General features: G+C 37.2%; 1 protein-coding gene across 2 annotated transcripts in view; it reads left to right on the top strand.

The window, feature by feature from the left end:
- hydin (HYDIN axonemal central pair apparatus protein) overlaps positions 1–18,821 on the top strand; it is a 55,126-nt gene that overhangs the window by 23,513 nt on the left and 12,792 nt on the right. For both annotated transcript variants that reach the window (XM_077710538.1, XM_077710536.1), the window contains 37 exons: positions 598–721; positions 825–899; positions 1,028–1,198; positions 1,839–2,009; positions 2,536–2,705; positions 3,538–3,612; positions 3,711–3,894; positions 4,029–4,158; positions 4,256–4,412; positions 4,840–4,921; positions 5,593–5,663; positions 6,123–6,278; positions 6,441–6,629; positions 6,726–6,923; positions 7,484–7,674; positions 8,074–8,256; positions 8,414–8,533; positions 8,615–8,774; positions 9,282–9,454; positions 9,563–9,761; positions 9,875–9,968; positions 10,401–10,494; positions 10,618–10,777; positions 11,127–11,209; positions 11,363–11,518; positions 11,668–11,764; positions 12,458–12,662; positions 13,687–13,919; positions 14,002–14,150; positions 14,242–14,428; positions 14,571–14,679; positions 14,912–15,154; positions 16,006–16,151; positions 17,255–17,458; positions 17,542–17,696; positions 17,848–17,942; positions 18,563–18,767. In XM_077710538.1, the coding sequence (XP_077566664.1) occupies positions 598–721; positions 825–899; positions 1,028–1,198; positions 1,839–2,009; positions 2,536–2,705; positions 3,538–3,612; positions 3,711–3,894; positions 4,029–4,158; positions 4,256–4,412; positions 4,840–4,921; positions 5,593–5,663; positions 6,123–6,278; positions 6,441–6,629; positions 6,726–6,923; positions 7,484–7,674; positions 8,074–8,256; positions 8,414–8,533; positions 8,615–8,774; positions 9,282–9,454; positions 9,563–9,761; positions 9,875–9,968; positions 10,401–10,494; positions 10,618–10,777; positions 11,127–11,209; positions 11,363–11,518; positions 11,668–11,764; positions 12,458–12,662; positions 13,687–13,919; positions 14,002–14,150; positions 14,242–14,428; positions 14,571–14,679; positions 14,912–15,154; positions 16,006–16,151; positions 17,255–17,458; positions 17,542–17,696; positions 17,848–17,942; positions 18,563–18,767 (5,594 nt within the window). The remainder of the gene's footprint in view (positions 1–597; positions 722–824; positions 900–1,027; positions 1,199–1,838; positions 2,010–2,535; positions 2,706–3,537; positions 3,613–3,710; positions 3,895–4,028; positions 4,159–4,255; positions 4,413–4,839; positions 4,922–5,592; positions 5,664–6,122; positions 6,279–6,440; positions 6,630–6,725; positions 6,924–7,483; positions 7,675–8,073; positions 8,257–8,413; positions 8,534–8,614; positions 8,775–9,281; positions 9,455–9,562; positions 9,762–9,874; positions 9,969–10,400; positions 10,495–10,617; positions 10,778–11,126; positions 11,210–11,362; positions 11,519–11,667; positions 11,765–12,457; positions 12,663–13,686; positions 13,920–14,001; positions 14,151–14,241; positions 14,429–14,570; positions 14,680–14,911; positions 15,155–16,005; positions 16,152–17,254; positions 17,459–17,541; positions 17,697–17,847; positions 17,943–18,562; positions 18,768–18,821) is intronic.

Here is an 18,821-nt window from a genome sequence, read left to right as displayed (position 1 = left end):
CCAGATAACCATGGGGGGAACATACACAAAACCTGTCAACGTTGAGGCAGGCATGTTAATCAGTTCATTACCAGGCTGCCGCTAAAATGTTTAATAGTAGTTTGCCCATTTTCAATTAAGTTTTTATACACTATCCCTGAGTGGCCTGGCGGTAAGCGCGTCGGCCTCACAGCGGGGAACCTGGGTTAATTGGCTGGCTACCAATTCAGGGTGTCCCCCGCCTATGGCCCGAAGTTGGCTGGGATAGTCTCCAGCACCCCCGTGGCCCTAGTGAAGATAAGGTGGTTCAGAAAAGGAGATGAGAGGAGAGACACTATCCCTGAGATGTAGCATTTTCCCTGAGGTACTCCAGTTTCGAATCAAAAGCCTTTACTTTCATTATACAACAGCTTTGTATAACAAACTTTCTTGAATGGGAGGGGTGCCGTTTGTTTCGTTAAAAAAAATGACAGATAAAGATCTCTTTTTTTTTCTGTCTAAAAAGTATTTTTAACAGTGTTATTTTAACAATGTCATTTATTCACGGTATTATCATTCTGTCAAATGCTCTCTCTTTCTTTCTCTTCACATTGTCTTCCATTATATTGCACTGCAAAGATCCTGAATCTTATGGATGGTTATGACGCCAACGATGTATTGCTGCTTCCTCCAAGACATGCTGGAGAGAGTCTTCCCATAGAACTTATGGACTTCTACAAAGATCACTGCTCGCGGCTAAAAGGTCATGAGAGTATCAGGCATAGTTTGTGTTTTGCATCTGTCAGCCATGATTTAAGACAAATTTTTTGTGTTCAAGTTCAATGACCTCAACTTTTATACCTCAGATAAAAATGTAGGTGGAATGAGTCTGCAAAAACGACGAGGCTGTAAAAGGGGTGAAAGACGAAGGACTGAACTCGGTAAGTTTGAATAATCAAATTTTACAAGTGTATTAAAAACACTTGACATATAAGGATCTTTGGTATCTCTCTGTAGAAGTACCAGTTATTAACTTATATTTTAACATTGTCATATATTTGGACATTAGTCGTTTCAGATATCATGAAAACTCAATCTACTGGGAGTCTGGGAAATTTGGAGATAAACCCTCTTTCCAATGCGATTGCCCGATACATGGGTGTTGACCTTACACCCAAAGGTCTAGCTGCTCTGAACTGCAGAGGCATCGCTATTATTATGTATGGAGCCCCACTGACAGGTAACCAAACAAACAAAACACATTGGACTGAGAGATAAAGTTGTATGAACAATGATTAGGTACCCTAAATAATTTTAAAGATTTTCCTTCTAAAATTGTTGGTTGTATCAATCAGAAAATTAAGTTAAATATATAATGTTGCAGACACCACAGTGATATTTTAGAATAACTCAGATTATAGGAATTATGGGAATTGTACAATAATTATTTAAACAAAAGAATCCAGGTTCATAAATTTGATCACCCTTGTTGTTGCTTGATTTTAATATATTTTATGCTGCTCATTGGAAGATGTAGTAGGTTTGGTAAGCTATTTTACACTTGTTCATGCTCCAAAACAATCAATGCTTGCTTTTAGGGAGATGACTGAGTCAAAATACCATCATTAGTGCTTCGAAGCTGATATTTAATTTTGTAAAATAAATCTCTACTGATTATCGATGTACTCTATATAATGTCACTCTCATTGTATGCACCTGACTTCATTTGTTGACTAAATTGTGTGGTCTTCAGTCTGATGGGTTCGATTGATTAATGTCCCAATAATATATTGTTTCCATTGATTAAAAACTTTGACTTGATGTTTGCATCAATATATTTGAAGCCCACATCATAACGCAATTTCTTCTTATTTGTTAAGATCAACACAAAACAGCAACTCCTCTGGCAAATCACTATGGAGCAGCGTGTCTAAGTATGGATGCAATACTTGCTGACTCACTGATGCATGGAACTTCTCTCGTTAGCCTGGCAGGACGACAACTGTTTAACCGTGCTGCGGCTGAGTATGCGCAGAAGCTGGAAGAGGCTGGTGTGTACAATCTCTAACAATATTCCTATACTATGGAATCACCAAAAGGGGGCATATTTGAAGTCCAATTAAACCAATGTCGAATGTCAACCTAAAAAAGTCAATACATCTTATATAGTTACTCTATATCCAATTCCATGTTAAAGTTGAATTTAATCAAAAATGTGATCCTCCCCACATCCCATAAATGCAAGATAGGCTGGTTGAACACTCTAAATTGCCCCTAGATATGAGTGTGAGCATGAATGGTGGTCCGTCTCTTTGTGCTCTGCGATTGGCTGGCCACCATTTTAATGATTTTTTTTCTTCAAAAAAATACATGGCATTGGTTTGAAGATAACTGGGAACAATATGGTGCTAAATTTCTGAATCAAAGTAAGAAATAGCCCTTTTTTTGCCAGACTTGTCAGGACTTCCTTGCCGAATGAATACAACCCTAGAATAACAAACGTGAAAAAAATATAAATATTGTAATGAACTTGGAAAACACCCACAATACAGATGGCTATATTTTTTTTTCTTCCAGCTCAGTTATCTGCAACCATCGACTCAAAACCAAATTCCCCCTGTGAAGGTGAAGAATTTTATCCAGACAGTGTTCCCACGGAGGTTCAGTCAAAGCCCACTGACAGCAACTACAGTGATTTAAAAACTCCGAAAGAGTCGAAAGAGAATGCCAGCGCACAAAGTAGCATGGTAAATTTTCTTTACACAAAGACACAAAGAGCAAACATTTTAAACTGAGAGTCAAATAGCCACACCAAGCAGTGACCTGCCCAAACAGTCATTCAAAAAAAAACCACAATTAAACCTATATTATTCCCCATAACACTTATTCCCCTTCTAAACCAACAAAGTGTTCATTTCATTATAATTGTCCATGCACACATCAAATGGAACTCAGCCTGAGTTTGACATATCAACTACCCTAGATTTGCTGTGGCAAATAGCCACATTAATTTTGCATACGAGATATATATGCCTCGAGAGCCGTGTGTTCGCCACCCGTGACTTATAGTGTCTGTCTTTTAATTTTGAATTGTGTAGGGCATGGTGGTTCTTAATACGCAAACAGTTTCATAACGATGGCAAAATGTTTTTGTTAAAAAAAAGTCAGCTAGGAAAGGCTCTATTTTTTGTTTGTGTTTATCCATATATATATATATATATATATATATATATATATATATATATATATATATATATATATATATATATATATATATATATATATATATATATATATATATATATATATATATATATATATATATATATATATATATATATATATATATATATATATATATATATATATATATATATATGTGTGTGTGTGTGTATTTTTGTGAAAGTGCTTTTGACTTCAATTTGAGCTGTTTGAATAACTATTTTTCATAACTAGTTTGTCTATATTTTACAAAGAAATCTTGTTTAAAAAAACTCATTCTATTATACAGTCATGAATTTCCAATCTCAAAACTTTAAGGCGGGATTGGTTGTTAAAATTTTTTTTTTATTCTTTCAGTTCATTGATAAGGGCATACTTAGTAATCTCCTGCCTGAACAGCTACTGGTTGAGATCCTATCAGAGAGGTTTCAGGTAATGGGAAACTTTTCATTATAGCAAAATTCACCTTACTTCTACAGAACATACGTGTTTAATCATTGGTTTTTATCTTTGCTTTTCTTGTTTTGCAGTTGGAGGACTGCTACTGTGGTCTAGTAATTTATGGTCTTGATTCAGTCTACACCAGATCCGTAGCATACTCTCTCGAAGTAATTCTCAAGGCCCTTAATAACCGTAAACACATTTATGCAATTAACTTATTTGACACATACAGTGCGCTTAGATCTCGGAAGAGGGCACAAAGAAAAGCTGAAGGTAAATTGCACGCTCAAATCTTATTGAATGATATATAGAAAAGCAAGACATTTACAATGAAACATGAGTCTAAACACGAACATTTATTATGTTTATTTCATTAGTACCTATCATTTTTTTAAATGTGTCTGCAGAGGCTTTGTTGAAGGAAAAAGAGCGTGAAGAGGAAGAATGGATGCAGAACATGGATGAAGAGGAATATGAAGCTCTACCAGAGGAAGAGAAAGAGCGTATTATTGAACGACAGAAACAAAAGAAACTCATGTAATGATGACATGAACATAGTCCCGCAGAAATGTCACTCACCATGTTGTACATTTGTCACCTAACAAATTGAAATGCTTGTATTTCAATCTACCAGAGTTCTTGAGCAAATCAAGAAAGTGCAGATAGACAAACAACAACAGGAGGAAATGAAGAAACTGAAAATTGATGAGATTAAGAAAAAAACCAAAAAGGGTGGAGCTAAGGAAAGCAAACAAGTTGCACGGAAGAAGGGCTCTATAGAGACTAAACAGGTATTTGTATCTATTTTAAGCACTTATTTTTTCATCGCCAAAGTTATTCAGATAATTTAGGTCTAAGAACATACAACAAAGCAACACATAATAACTTGTTTACCAAACACATACCAAATCTCACACCAAATCACAACCCCATCTTCATTTTCATCCCGTCTTGATCTTCATTATCAATTCTAAACAATTCTGCAAACTTAGAAAGTAGAGAGCATGCCTTAAGTGTGAAGGAAAAAAAAAACATCCAGGTCTCCTCTGATGTAACAAATTGTGATTTATAATTAATAAATGGTGTTGATTTCAAATCTCTACATTTTTAAATGCATTATTTACAAAATGGTAACAGCGCTAACGTTTGCCCACGCAACATTATCAGTAATTATTGTTTTTCTTTCACTTTGTTTTTGTTTTGTTTTTTTCACTTTAGCCATCAAGTGCATTGGCTGCTCCTCGAGTCCCATCCTCTAAAGAATCACTCATGGACAAGAAAGATCAACCTTCCAGTGATGGTACACTTAAAAAATAACTTTAAATATTTTAAAATGATTAAAATTCTCTCTTAATTCATAATAAAAACATCAATACAGTAATCCCTTGAATATCGCAGTTAATGTAGACCAAACATTGCCGCGGTGAAAGAAAAACCTCGAACTCGGATCACCCCCATTATAACTACCACAATTTATGTTTTTGCACCTATACAAAAATACAAGTACACGAGTACAATTATCGAAAAATGTATATTTTTTAAATATTGCAGATATAGGCAAAAGACTAATGTATTAATTTCTAAATATAAACTATACATTTTAAAATGCAACTACTTTAAATATTGTACTCACTGAAAATATAATTTCTCTCCACTTGATATGAATAAAAAAAAACAGGTAAATGGGAGTTTTAGTTCAAGTCTTTTGTCCTCTTGTGGCCATGTTCGTGATATTTGCGGGATAACCGTAAACGCCTGACTAAACATGTCCGCTTGCTAGTTTCAGCATGGATTTTCACATTTTTATGAACTTTTTTTCCAGAAAAAAACCACGATGTAGTGAATCCGCGAAAGTTAAAGCCACGATTTTCGAGGGATTACTCTACGCATATCGTTGGACTTAGACTTGATCTATAAGAATATGAAAATATCTTCATTTCTTTGTGTTGTAACCTTTTAATATTGATGCAGCAAAGCAAACCAAAGATGAAAAGAGTAAAGAAGAAGTTAATAAAGATCTCCCGGGGAATGAAGATACAACGGTAGGTTTGATATAAGGCTGGGATCTAAATTATATTTCACAGAGGGCGGCTGTGGGTGCAGAATTTAATTCCAACTGAACAACACCTTTTCACCAAATAGGTGTCTTTACAAGCATAATAAGTTGATTGCAATAAAGGTTCATTTTGTTCAGAAGAAATGTCATTGGTTACATCTTCTCTGCGGGATCGATCAAAGCCCACAGTTGCCCAGAAGGCTAGATTTGGAAAGCCCTGATGTAAAGCATTAATTAGTTACTATTAGCAAAGGCTATAACTTGCCTCCAAGAGGTTAGCTGGAATAAGTTTTGGCATAATCATCTGTCAGGCTTGAGAGCATAACTGATATAGAAGAAGGATAGCTGGATAGAGGGATAAACTTGTCTTTTATGATAGAATTTCAAAGGATTGTCTGCATTTCATTTTCATTAATCATCTTTGTTGTGTCATCTTCTTGACTAGCCAATAGATAAGCTGCACAGTATGTTCACTGCATATGAAAAGACCCAAATCCTAGTGGAACACATTCTCCAACATTGGGACCGGGTTATTGGTGCGCTGAGAGTCCCTTTGCCAGGTCAGGAGCCTCCAGTGCAGGAAGAGCCCCCGGAGAAGCAGGTTGTTTGATTTCAGTTGTAACGTAACTAACTAACATAGTATGTATAGAATTTCACATGCGTAAACTGGCACTTGCTGTAAATGTTCTGCCATATTGTGAAACTTTATGAGATCCATCACCCAACAATATTTACCTTGTATATTCAACGATACTGTTTACAGGCTCCTGTATCAAAGAAGGGCAAAAAATCCACTAGCAAGATACCTTCTCCACTGGAACCAACCAACAAAGCAGAGAAGGCAGTAGAGAAACCAAAAGTTATCCGTCACATTGTTCTGAAACTTACAGGACAAGACTATCCAGATGTTTTTGAATTGCTCAAAATCCAAGCCTTACCTCCACTAAATGAGGTAGATCTCGAAAAACTAACCACTGTTTCCTCCATTTATTACACAAATTGAAAGTATAAATCTAACGCTTAACCTATCTCTGTTCTGTCTCTGTAGGTGCTGGATGAATTGTGTTTGGCCACTGGCACTCTTTCGGTCCCTCCCCCTATTACATTATCAGTGATTCATTTACCCAAGAGTAGGGAAAGAGTCAAGAGACAACTGAACTGTAATTGTTTCACTTTTCTGAGTCATTCTGCAGGGGATGACCAAGATGAGAGAAAAGAAGAGGATGATGAAGATGTACCAATAAAGGTAAAGTGTCCAAACATGGTGGTTAATGGTAGTGGGAACTTAAGTGATTTTCTAATAATCAGACATAATAATAATCAGATATAGGCTTTGTCATCATCATTGACTCGACAAAAGCCTAATTGTCATCATACCCATCTGTGTATTATGAAATTGGTAGTGCTTCTCCACAAAGTGTGCTTTCCCGGCAACAGGCCCAAATAAGTGATAATTTCAGACTTGTTGGCACTCTACCGTGATGGATAGATTGTTATCTAACAATATCAGAAATATACCTTCTTCAAACAGATCATTGTGAGTGTAGGGTCGTTCGTCTCTCTGTGTGCCATATGGCTGACTGGCAAGCAGTCTAGGGTGTAGTCTGCCCTTTGCCCGAAGTCAGCTGGGTTAAGCTCCAGCAACCCCTGCAACCCTTTCGAGGATAGGCGGTATGGGAGATGGATGAAGGAATTAATTATTAAAGCTACAGGGTACAAACGGGCAGATACTTATACTTGTACTCCGAGAAGATAGAATTGGTAGATGAGCACGTATTTGTGATATCATGTGTCTGTTTCTTACAGGCACCAAAGGGTCGCAGAGCAGGTGCAAAATTGAATGCATTGAAAGACAAGAAAGGAAGAGATAGTCAGAAGAGCGCAAAACGGCCTGCAGCTCTTCCAAAAGCCAAAGGTGTGGACGTTGCTTCTTCAGTAACTGACATAGGTGAACAAGATCCGCATACTGCAAGTGTGGAACAGAAACGCAACCAGAGGTAAGAAAAGAAAGAAAAATAAATGGTAACTGACTTGGTGGCATGTCGAACTTAAACTTCTGAGATCAAAATGTCAACCTGAGGCTCCAGCCTCCCTGTGTGGTATTAGCATGTTTTCCTTGCGAGCATGTTGGGCAGTGTGAGTTTCCTCCTGCAGCCATGAAACATGCACAGTAGATCCGTTAAAATTGGCCTTAGTTGTGACCAGGAGTATGAAGTTATCTCTGTGGTTTGTGATTATCCGGCAAACATTTCAAGGTGTCCCACATCCACATCATCAACCGGAATAGGCTCCAACACCCCGCGCTAGTGGCGCTTATATTTTGAAAGCATATGCCATTTATACCTTTTCTCTAGTATCGTATGAATTCATTTCTTTGTTTGTCTCTTTGTTTGCAGTCTCACAACATTCCGCTGGGTTGTACCAGCTCATGGTCAAGTTGTAATGAAAATATGGTTTTACTCCAGCTCTCCTGGAGATTTTGAACAAATGTTCAACTTTGAGCTCCTTGGGACTCACAAAATCTACCAACTATTCTGCAAAGGAATTTGCACATATCCATCATTCTGCAAAGATTACAAGTCAGTTATTGAATTGTATTTATGTCATTATCATTAATATTGTTGCAATATGTTGTAGTCAAATATTCTCATGATTTATATTACAATTTACTTCCGTTTACATACCCCATTTTCTTTCACTATATTTTCTGAAATCATTTTTTCTATGTTTATACAGGGTTCTTTTTCCCTATTGTCGAGAGGTGCCAAAATTAACCCAAGGCCTTAAGAGGACCTATGTTGCCAATCCTGGATTCTATGAATTTGGTCCATTACTCTGTAGCAAGACCAGAGACAAGTGCGAATCAATATATAATTAGGCCAGAATTGTGTTTTCCTTCCAGCATCACATAACATGACACTATCTGTCTTTCTGCAGATACAAGGACAGTCGGTATCCCGAAAACACAGAAAGAATAGTGATCAAAAATAATTCAGGACTTGAGGCTGAGATTCAGTTTTACTTCCAAAATGACACCCAGGCCACTACATATATGCTAGATCCTCCCAACATGACTCTACAACCTGACCATGAACAGGTAACATTTACGACAAAGGGGTATATTTTCGTGAGCAGCACAGAACTAGACATCCACATTGTTGCAAGGGCATGGGTGCCATTTAGGGTTTAGAGTAGGGGTGGGAAAATTGGTCTGGGAGGCCACCAAATTGATGAGGATGTTTCCTCTTGATGTGTTGTGACAAAAACCCACACATACTGCGGCCCTCGGTGGGATAGTTTGTGCACCCCTGGTCTGGAAGCATTTTTTATTAATATGCAGATGCATGTTGAAAAAAAAAGCGCCTTTGAAGCCATAGGACAGCCATCTTCACATTGCCTTAAAACGCAAGACTATGGTGCATTGCCCGTCCTAAATATAAGGAAGAGGAACCAAATTTGCTCATGATTGAGAAATTAAGCGTGCAGAGTATGAAGTCAGAAGCAATGTGAAAGTTATTTATTGTGAAAAAAAGGCAATTTGATTTGTCTCGAACGATTTCTGAGTGAACACTGTTTTTGCATATAATGTAATCCACCTTGCCAGGAGTTGACTGTCTGGGCTTACCCAACAACACCTGGCGAGATCAAGGACAATATTGTGTGTTGTGTCAAAGACAATCCAGAGGTTTTCACCATTGCTCTCTCCTGCTTTGGAGTGCGACCAGAGCTGGAGCTAGAAAGCAAGCGTCTCAATTTCAACAGGGTCTTACTTAATAGGTAACAGACAATAGCCAATGTCCATCATCCTCTTTCGTCATGTTTGTTTTCTTTGTTTTTTTTCAGTTTTTTGTTCATATAACTCATAATGTCACTTTTGCACTACAGGCCAGAGAGTCGAAGTGTTAAACTCCACAACAGGACCCCTCTTTCAATATCTTGGAGACTTCATGGCTTAGATGAACTCGGCGATGAATTCAGTGTATCTCAGGAGCAGAGTGTTATCTATCCTAATTCCTCTGTTCTCTTGACAATGCACTTTATGGCCAAAAAACCATTGAACATTAAAAAACAGTTACGCCTTGAGGTATGATATTATTTTCCATTTACATGTTGGAATATGTTACAGTGTATTGAGGGACGAGTGTATATCAGCATCGTTCTGAAACTTTGTTTCCTTTTTATTCTAAATTTTTTCAGGTGTCAGATGCAGAAAACATTTTGGGCGTGTTATACACTGATAAAATCCAGGTTTCTGCGGAAGCCTTTGATATAGCAATGAACATCACACCAGGTATGAATCCGAAGAGTTTACAATGGTCCTGATATGTTTGTACAGTACAAAAACAAGGTGCCCTGGTTTAAAACATGACAAACAAGAACCAGTAGGGTGAGAAGGAAAACCAAAATTGAGAAATCCACCCATTAAAATGAAAGCAACACAAAAATACCATGAATAGCAGGAGGTAGCGAAAAGATGTGCCACAGCTGCAAATTAAGTGCTTGCACTATCCTTCCATCCCCTTGACTTTTAGTTGGCTTTGGGCTGTAAGGAGAGCAAACAGATGTCTTAAAACTCAAGGATGTGTGTGTCTGTTTTTTGTGCAAAAGTCTAATAAGTCCGTCATCCAAAACCACAAATTACAATACAGCAGTGACACAATGATTGATATTGTATAGTTTTGCTAATTCAACAACATTTAATGTATTTATTCTTCAATGGCAGATGCCTGTATGGACTTTGGAACTATAAAAGTCTTTGAAGAAGTAGAACGTACCATCAAACTGAAAAATCAAGGAAAATATGAATTCATATACAAGTGAGTTTCAACTGCAGTATTTTTACATTGTACTATAATTATATTTTACCAGCATTCAGACATCCAAATGGTGATGTGTATTTTTAAAATCTCATCCATTCATTTTGCAAATGATTTTTCAAGGATTTTAGTTGGAGAAAAAAACCCCACCTTGATCTCAGCCTTCTCAATGTCTCCTTCAACGGGCACCTTAATTCCTCGCAAAAAGTACACATCAATTCAGATTGTCTGCAAACCCAAGAAGGAAGTCTCCATCATTGACAAGCCTGTTCTCTCTTGTCAAGTATGATTTTGGGCATATGATCGTTGATTTTTGGCATTCTTTCATTATTGGTATCAATTTACACATTAGGGATAAATTCCCTGTAAATACAGACTGAGACTCATGACTAAATAGGCCAATTCTCCCATGTAATGAAGTCCTGAATTAGTTTTTAAGTAACAACTTTTTATGATAATCTAATGACGATTTTATTTCTTCATAATTTTGCATTATTTCCATATTTGAGAGGGTATTTTGCATTTTAGGATATTATTTTTCTTGGTAGGATGATAGTAATGATGATACTTACATTTTAAACTTCTGGATTTTGGTGAAATATTGGTGATTTCAAAGTTCCTTTATATTTCAGGTGATTGAACCCACCATTGGGGAAGGAGGGCATATTGTGGCCATTTTGCCTATCAATGTTACGGTCCAGTCCGTCTTCTCCAGGTTAGATTTTTTTCAGGGGAGAATTAATGCATTTTGTGTAAATACCAGATTGTCACATGCGCATAAATTCCAAACATTGATAAGAAAGCTTTGCAATTTTGTCGATTATAAATTATTAGAATATTGTGTAATTGCATACTATGTCTGTTGTAGGTACACAATCTCACCTTCATGTGACATCAACTTTGGTCCTCTGGTCTATGGATCTAAAAAAACCCAGACCTTCATTATTGAGAACAATGGAATATTTGAGACTTATTACACCATCTCCTGTGTGGGCATTGACATTTGTCCACGGATAAAGCAGGGGTAGGTAGTGCTGCAGCATCACAACATTCAAACAGTGTGTAATGTGTAGTTCATTCCATTTTCGTTTTTCAATTTTAGTTTTTAACCACTTTTATATACCGGTACTGTGTAGGATCACATTATACGTTGTTATCTTGCATTCTTCACAGTGGAAAGAAAACCGCTCGAGAAAGTGTTTCAGAGAAGTCTCATGCAGCCGGATCAAAAATGAGGAGTGAGTCCTTCCAGAAAGATTCCGTCTCACAGGTGAGGGCTTCCAGTGTAAACATCTTACCTAATGTGCAACCTTTAATTCTTCGTTTTATGTTTTTAATTATTCTATTGATTCATTTTTTCTCCTGCGGTGCCATGCAATACAGTATTATAAAACATGAGGTGCCTGCATTTGTATTCAATTGTTAAAACTTATCTAGAAGCAAATTTGTGTCAATTTATCTGTGCTAGGTGTTGTACTTTGTGGGCCTACTTTTAGATGAATTAATCACTGTAATTATTCAAGTTTCAAAGTCATCCAAGTTACCGTGAGACCACAAACACAACTTTTTACGTAAACGGACAAGAAAAAAATGCATTAGCAATGTAATGCATTAAATAGTTTAAAATAATAATACAATGTAGTTAAATACGATGAATTTAAAAAAACTACTTCAGACTTTTATGATGGGGGCGTAACCAAAGGGTATTTCTTTGTTTAATTCATTGTATTTATATATATATCGATTCTCTCTCGGTTCTGATTGTGAGTGCGAATGGTTGTGTGCCTCTCGCCTACCCTATGAGATGTAGGGTGTAGTTTGCCTGAGGTCAGATGGGATAGTCTCCAGCAACTCTTGTGAGAATTCACAGTATAGAAGAAGAATGAATCATGCCCATTTTATTCTATATTATTTCCAGACATTTAAAATACTGCCCTTACTTTCTTTTTTACTGAATATCCAGAATCGGCTCAGCACAGGGGTGTTTGCAGTGTTCCCTTGCACTGGAACAATGCAGCCTCGATCTCGACAGCCAGTGACAGTTGAGTGTGTAGCTGAACAGTTGGGCAGCTGGAGCCAGAATTTGCTTATCGACGTCAGTGGCCGTGACCCTGCTGATCACCCTGAAGGCATACCCTACAAACTGATAGCTGAAGTCTGTAGGCCAGGTGGGACCCCCTTTTAAATCAATTCAAATTCTAATTCTTCAACTGCTCAGGCTTTTTTTCCAAGTTGCTCCACGCTAGATTAGAATTGACCAAAGACAATGCACATTCCTGGAAATAGTTCTTCTCTTTATATATCTACTAAAACTAGGGTTACTGTGATGCAGGCCAGCTATTGTAACCTGAATTTCTCCTAGTGAGCATGACTGCAGTTTCCCACTCAACACAGCGGGCAATGTTTATTTCTCAAACATAAACCTTTGCAAAAGGCATTTAAAGAATTTGGCTGAACCACAATCAGCCTAAAATGAGATTACTTTGAACACAGTGTGATGATTTCTCCAAGACATTCACTCTTTTATCATTTAGCGATTTTGTAACCAAGTTGGCTGTATAGCTCTTCAATCTCACTCGCTCGCTCTTTTGGTGCATATGTGGGCGCAAGGGCTGATGGATGCGCAAAAGCACACTGATTGTAAAGAGTTGTGAAATGGGCGATCTGGCGTGGGTGTTGCTGAAAGGGGCATTATTAATGACTTGGGCTTGGATAATGGTTGTAGAAAGTGAAGTAAATGGCAAGTGTTGCAGCCTTTTCTTATATTAATATGCTTTACTTTATTTTTGGTTCATAATTTGGAGATATATTTATATCTTGGTACAAAAGTATATATTAAAGTGTTTGGTGACCAGATAATTTTGTATAGTGAAGCATTAGGAAAGAGGTACCATTGTGTATCAGGGTCTGCTATGCATGGAAGGTGAAGAACAATACAGTGTTGTAAGATGCAAAGAGGGTTGCCCAATCACTGGAAAAAAAACGTAATAATAATAGACACTTCATAGGTAGAGCCAGCTGGTCTGATAACGTCATCCTTTAATTATTTTATTGTATTTTATTTTTTTATCTGGAGAACCAGGTTAAAATGTCTTATTGTATGATAGGTTTCCTTACAGCTTCACCAATGGTGGGTTACATTGTTTTTGCTTCATTCGTTAAAATAAGTTTTCTTCTCTTCTTACCTTACAGGCATCGTGTTGGACATGACCTCTATTTTTGAGGAGCACCATTTGTGTCCAAGTATTTGTCAGCTATCAGACGAACCATTTTTCAGCGTTGAGCAAGTTTTTGTCCTGGACGAAAACAAGTTTATTTTCAATAAAGTTCTTGTGGGGCGAACTTCACAGGCTCGCTTAAAACTTACCAACAACAGCAAGGTGCCCTACATGCTCAACTTGAGCATCAAATATGTTGGCATAAAGGTAAAGATGCATGGAAACTATGCATGGAGTATATCTTTGGTGAAAATGGTTATTTATTTCTAATTTTGTTCATTTTTAACAGATGTCCGGTAATGTGGATGTTTTTGAATTATCTTCGCCAACACTGTTCGTTCCTGGCCAGTCACATGCGTTCACCACTTTGAGTTTCACACCACTTACGATGCATCTCTACAATGCTGTGTTTGAGGCCACGTTTGATAAAAGCAGCAGGTATGCCTCAAGCTAGTCTGATGTTTTATAATCCCTTTTTGAATTATTTCTACAAGACACATACTGATTATGTTTAAACTCTCTGTTTAAGAATAACAACAAACTTAAAGAGCAAGGTCCTGGAGTTTGACATAAGTGGTGAAGGCTGTCTGCCTGTTGTATCAGTGGTACGACCGGCCAACAAATCAAGTCCAGGCTTGCACTTCAGACGCACATTGGTCGGACGGGCCAAAACCCTACCGTTGGTGTTGTTAAATGATGGCAATGTGCCAGCTGAGGTGAGAGAATGCATTTATTGTTATTGCTTATTTGAATTTCAATATTCAGAACAACATTTTTATTGATTTTCTGGAACTGAAAATGGGTACTTTTTATTATGTTGCAAATCAAACTCTTTGTTTTCATGTTTGTGTTACAAAGGTCCAGATCGACATGGTGGATCATCATAGCGTTTTAACTCTTAGAACTGCACCAGCGAGCAAATGTGTTGCTATTCACTTCTCACAATTTGAGGACACCCTTGACTGCGGTAAAAAAAAAAAAAAAAAAGAAATCAAAAACAGTTAATTTCAATCCCAACACTGTGATTATTGCTGAATATTATGATAAACCAATCACTCGATTAATTAAAATTTCACAATTTACATAAAAAATGATAAGCTTTACTTATTTTGTTTGTTTATTCTTTCTTTTTTTATTAGTCAAATTTTTTATCGTTACAATACTAGCAAGAAATTTCATTCAGTCATTCTCATCAACAGAATCCCGATTAGTTCACCGGGCGTCCATGAAACTTGATGTTAATCAGAAGGTTGAATTTGAGGTCACCTTCTTTTCCCCCCATGACCCTCTGAAGCTCGATGACAAGATTTCACTTCAAGTTAAAGGCAGCCAATATAGCAATGCTACAATACAAGTAACTGGAGAGGCATACCAGCAACTTGTCAGCCTTGAAAACATCAGAAAACCACCACAGGAAATAAATCCAAACTATGAGGAAGAAGGTAAGAATTAAAAGCGTAGATAGACGTAATATTTAATGTGAAAATGAATAGTACTAATGTACCAAAATGTTTTTATAAGTGCCCAACAAATGAAATGTTGAATTTGTTTCTCATGCTTCCATATTACGCTTTTGTCAAGGCTTGCTTTTTAAAAGCTGGCATCTTTAGGTATCTTTGTTCATTTTTAGCTTAATAGATTATTAATGGAAGTAGACAATGCTTGAAATTTGTGATTTTTTTGCTATGCCTTGCCGTCAAGTCATACACGAACAGACATTGTGGAATTAAATATTCATTCATTCATTCGTTTTCTGAACCACTTATCCTCACAAGGGTGTGTACTGTGGCCTATCCCAGCTGACTTCGGGTCAGAGGCGGGGGACACCTTGAATCGGTAGCCGGACAATCGCAGGGCACGAGGAGATGGACAATCATTCACAATCACACTCATACTAATGCCTAGGGGCAATTTTGAGTGTCCAACACGCCTACCATGCATGTTTTTGGAATGTGGGAGGAAACTGGTGTACCCAGAGAAAACCCACGCAGACCCAGAGAGAACATGCATCCTCCACAAAGGACTACCGACCTGGAATTCAACCCAGGACACCAGAACTGTGTTGGAATTAGATATTCATATTCAAGTTTTTTTCTAATGTTTTATGGACTTATTTCAGGAACAAATCGTGTGCTATAGTGTTTAATTTCATTTCAATTTGATGGTTTGACAGGAATTCGCAATACTTTAAACAGCAATTCTGAAGCAGTAAAGTTATATTAACATGTTTTTAGTATTGAATTAACTTTTTAGTTTTGCCATGTTAAATTAACCAAATGTTTTTTCTCACTAGATTATACCGACATGCTTTGTTTTGGTCACTGCTATATAGCATGTCCTGTCAAAGAAAGTTTCACGATGACAAATCACAGCACCAGCAACCAGGTGGTAAGGTTTGAGTGGCCCTATGAGGATGCCAATCTCAACTTTTCACCACAGGTAAAGACTCTAATAATAATCATTATAATAATCGGACATAGGGTTTGTCATCATCATTGACTCGACAAAAGTCTAAATGTCATCATACCCAGCTGTGTATGAAGAAATTGGTAAAAAAAAAAAAAGTGTCCTTTCAAGTTCTCATTTGTTAACTATGGCACCCTTATTTATTTTTATGTTGACTTTGTTCAAGGCTTTGATGAAAAACCGGCACTCACTATCCTATCAACCTTTCAAGACAATATACACATTCTGTGCTCGCAATTAACTAACTAATTATACACCAGTTTGGACACCCCTGGCCTAGACCATCAGGCAACCATTAGTAAATGGTAAAATAAATTAAATGTTTTGAGATTGAGCCTCAAGACACTACTAATGTCTAGAGTTTGCGAGGCTGTGGTGTTCAGAGCATGTCGATCATGGTAGAATGTACGTAAGGCGAAGGCAAGACCCTGGGGGCAAGCAAGAGGTTGGCGATCAAATATTCATTGGCGAAAAGCATCCAAAGGTTTTGACATATACCTGCAAGCAACAATTGTGTGTGAAATATTTCTACATTTCGCATCAGAAATATTTAAACATGCCGACACATTAATGCTTTACTTGATTCTCAAAAGCATGACTTTTGAAATGTTAATGTTTTAAAGTGAAACACAACATTTTGGATAATTGGTCTCCTGGTCTCTGATGATTGAACAAAGTATTGGAGTATGCAGCTCACACATTTCTTAAACTTCATACAATAGTGAAAACACCCAAAAATAATACTGGTTACAAGAATAGCCATTTTGTGATGTCAGACAAGTCCCACACAAAGTGCTAATGTACACTGATACACTGGAAACAGGTACAATGGTGCTGAAAAAATAACACACCCATCTTTTAAGTCTATCAAAATATTTCTCATCAGATGAATCAGATTAAACTAGCTCTCCTCTGGGTCCATCAAAGCCTTCCTTCATAGCCATTCGTAGGACAGTGGATAACCCATTTCTGCCTCTTGGTCATTCGGGATCTGTTTGAAAAAATATGTTTTTGGATGTGCATATGGACTATTTTGTCGGAAATCAATGATCCCTGTTTGTGGTATTATTTTAAAGGTAGGACACCTCCATGCAGGGTGCTCCAAAGAAGTGACTGTCACCTTCTGCGCTAAAGCACGAGCAGTTCTAAAACAGCAAATTACATGCAAGATCTGTCAGGTTACATTCCAGCATCCATTGGATGAAGTTCCTGACTGGGATGACCAAAAGAAGATATCGCAGGCTTTAGAGACTCAGCCACAACCATCTGGAAAGCACAAGGTTTGAATGGCGACGTATACTGTTATTAGATGTGTTTACAGTATGCATCTATGTACAGAAATAATATGTATTTTTACGTACAGAAATCACATGCTGAGCCAGGATCTGCTGTGGTTAAAGGTTCAGACTGGGATTTGCATTTACGTGTCAGCGTAGTTTGTGACTTTGTGAAGTTTAGCTGTAAAACAGACACCATCCGATTCAAAGACACCTTGGCCTACCAAAAAAGCTCACAGGAGTAAGTCACACTGCTACACTCACAAGGTTTAAGTATCCAGAAATAAAAATTAATGCTGAGTGACAAAACACCCTCATATTGACTTTGCTTTGGAAAGGATCAACCACCACTCCAATATATTTATTTTCTGTTGCAATTTCTCTGTGTTCAGAGTGCAGATAGTAAATGATGGTGCAGTGAAACTGGAATTTGCCTGGGAAGTCTTGTTAGACCGAAGCACCAACCCAGTCAGCCAAAGCCAAGAAGGTTAATGAGAAAATATTATTTGAAATGTATTCAATTGCTTATTATTAAACTGCTTTATATTATTGCACCAATCTGGTGCAAATTGTCTTTGCAATGTCATCAAATTAATAATTTAGTCATATCTTACCTTATTTTAAGGACTGTAAGTCACACTTTTTTTATAGTTTGGCTGTGTGTTTTTCTCTTTGACCACCGACAGCCTGTAATGTGTTTTTTTAGACTATAGTTATCTGAACTGTTACATTAACAGATGCCTTTTTAGCTTGTTCTCCATTTTACTATTGTTACTTTTAAGTTGTATTTGTTCTTGGTTTCTGATCCAATGGAAAAAAAAATCCACTCCCAAAAGGGCAATTTATGCTTCAGTGCGACTCATTGTTTTTCATCTTCCTTTGGCTGGTGCGGTTTATACGCAGGTGCCACTTAAAGTCAGAAAAATACGATATATTATGATTACACAGTCAAGATAAGCACCTCTGAAATATATAACAGCAATAAAAAATATTTATTAAATCAATATGAGGTCAAATATATCACTTTTTTAATGAAAATTTGAATGCTGTGGCTGGTCAATATACATCTAAATACTAATAAAAAGCGTACTATCAATTCTGTTCCAGGTGGCATGTCACCAAGGGACTTCACTGAAGATAACTCTCTCAGCGTTCTATCTGGTGACAGATCTTTTCTGACAGGAAACTCCAATTGGCAACGTTTTACAGTGGAGCCAAGTGTTGGGACAATTTTTCCTGGTGCTGTGCAAAATTTCTGTGTTTGCTTTGCACCCTTGGAGGCAGGCCAGTTTCAAGGCAAATTAAAGTGCAGGTAATTTAACAGGCAAGAAGCTATAACTGTACATCCATATGCACCAAGTGTAAC

This window comes from Stigmatopora nigra, chromosome 2 (genome assembly GCF_051989575.1).
Source record: "Stigmatopora nigra isolate UIUO_SnigA chromosome 2, RoL_Snig_1.1, whole genome shotgun sequence".
In the NCBI taxonomy this organism is placed as follows: domain Eukaryota; kingdom Metazoa; phylum Chordata; class Actinopteri; order Syngnathiformes; family Syngnathidae; genus Stigmatopora; species Stigmatopora nigra.
This window is presented reverse-complemented; position numbering and strand designations above follow the sequence as displayed.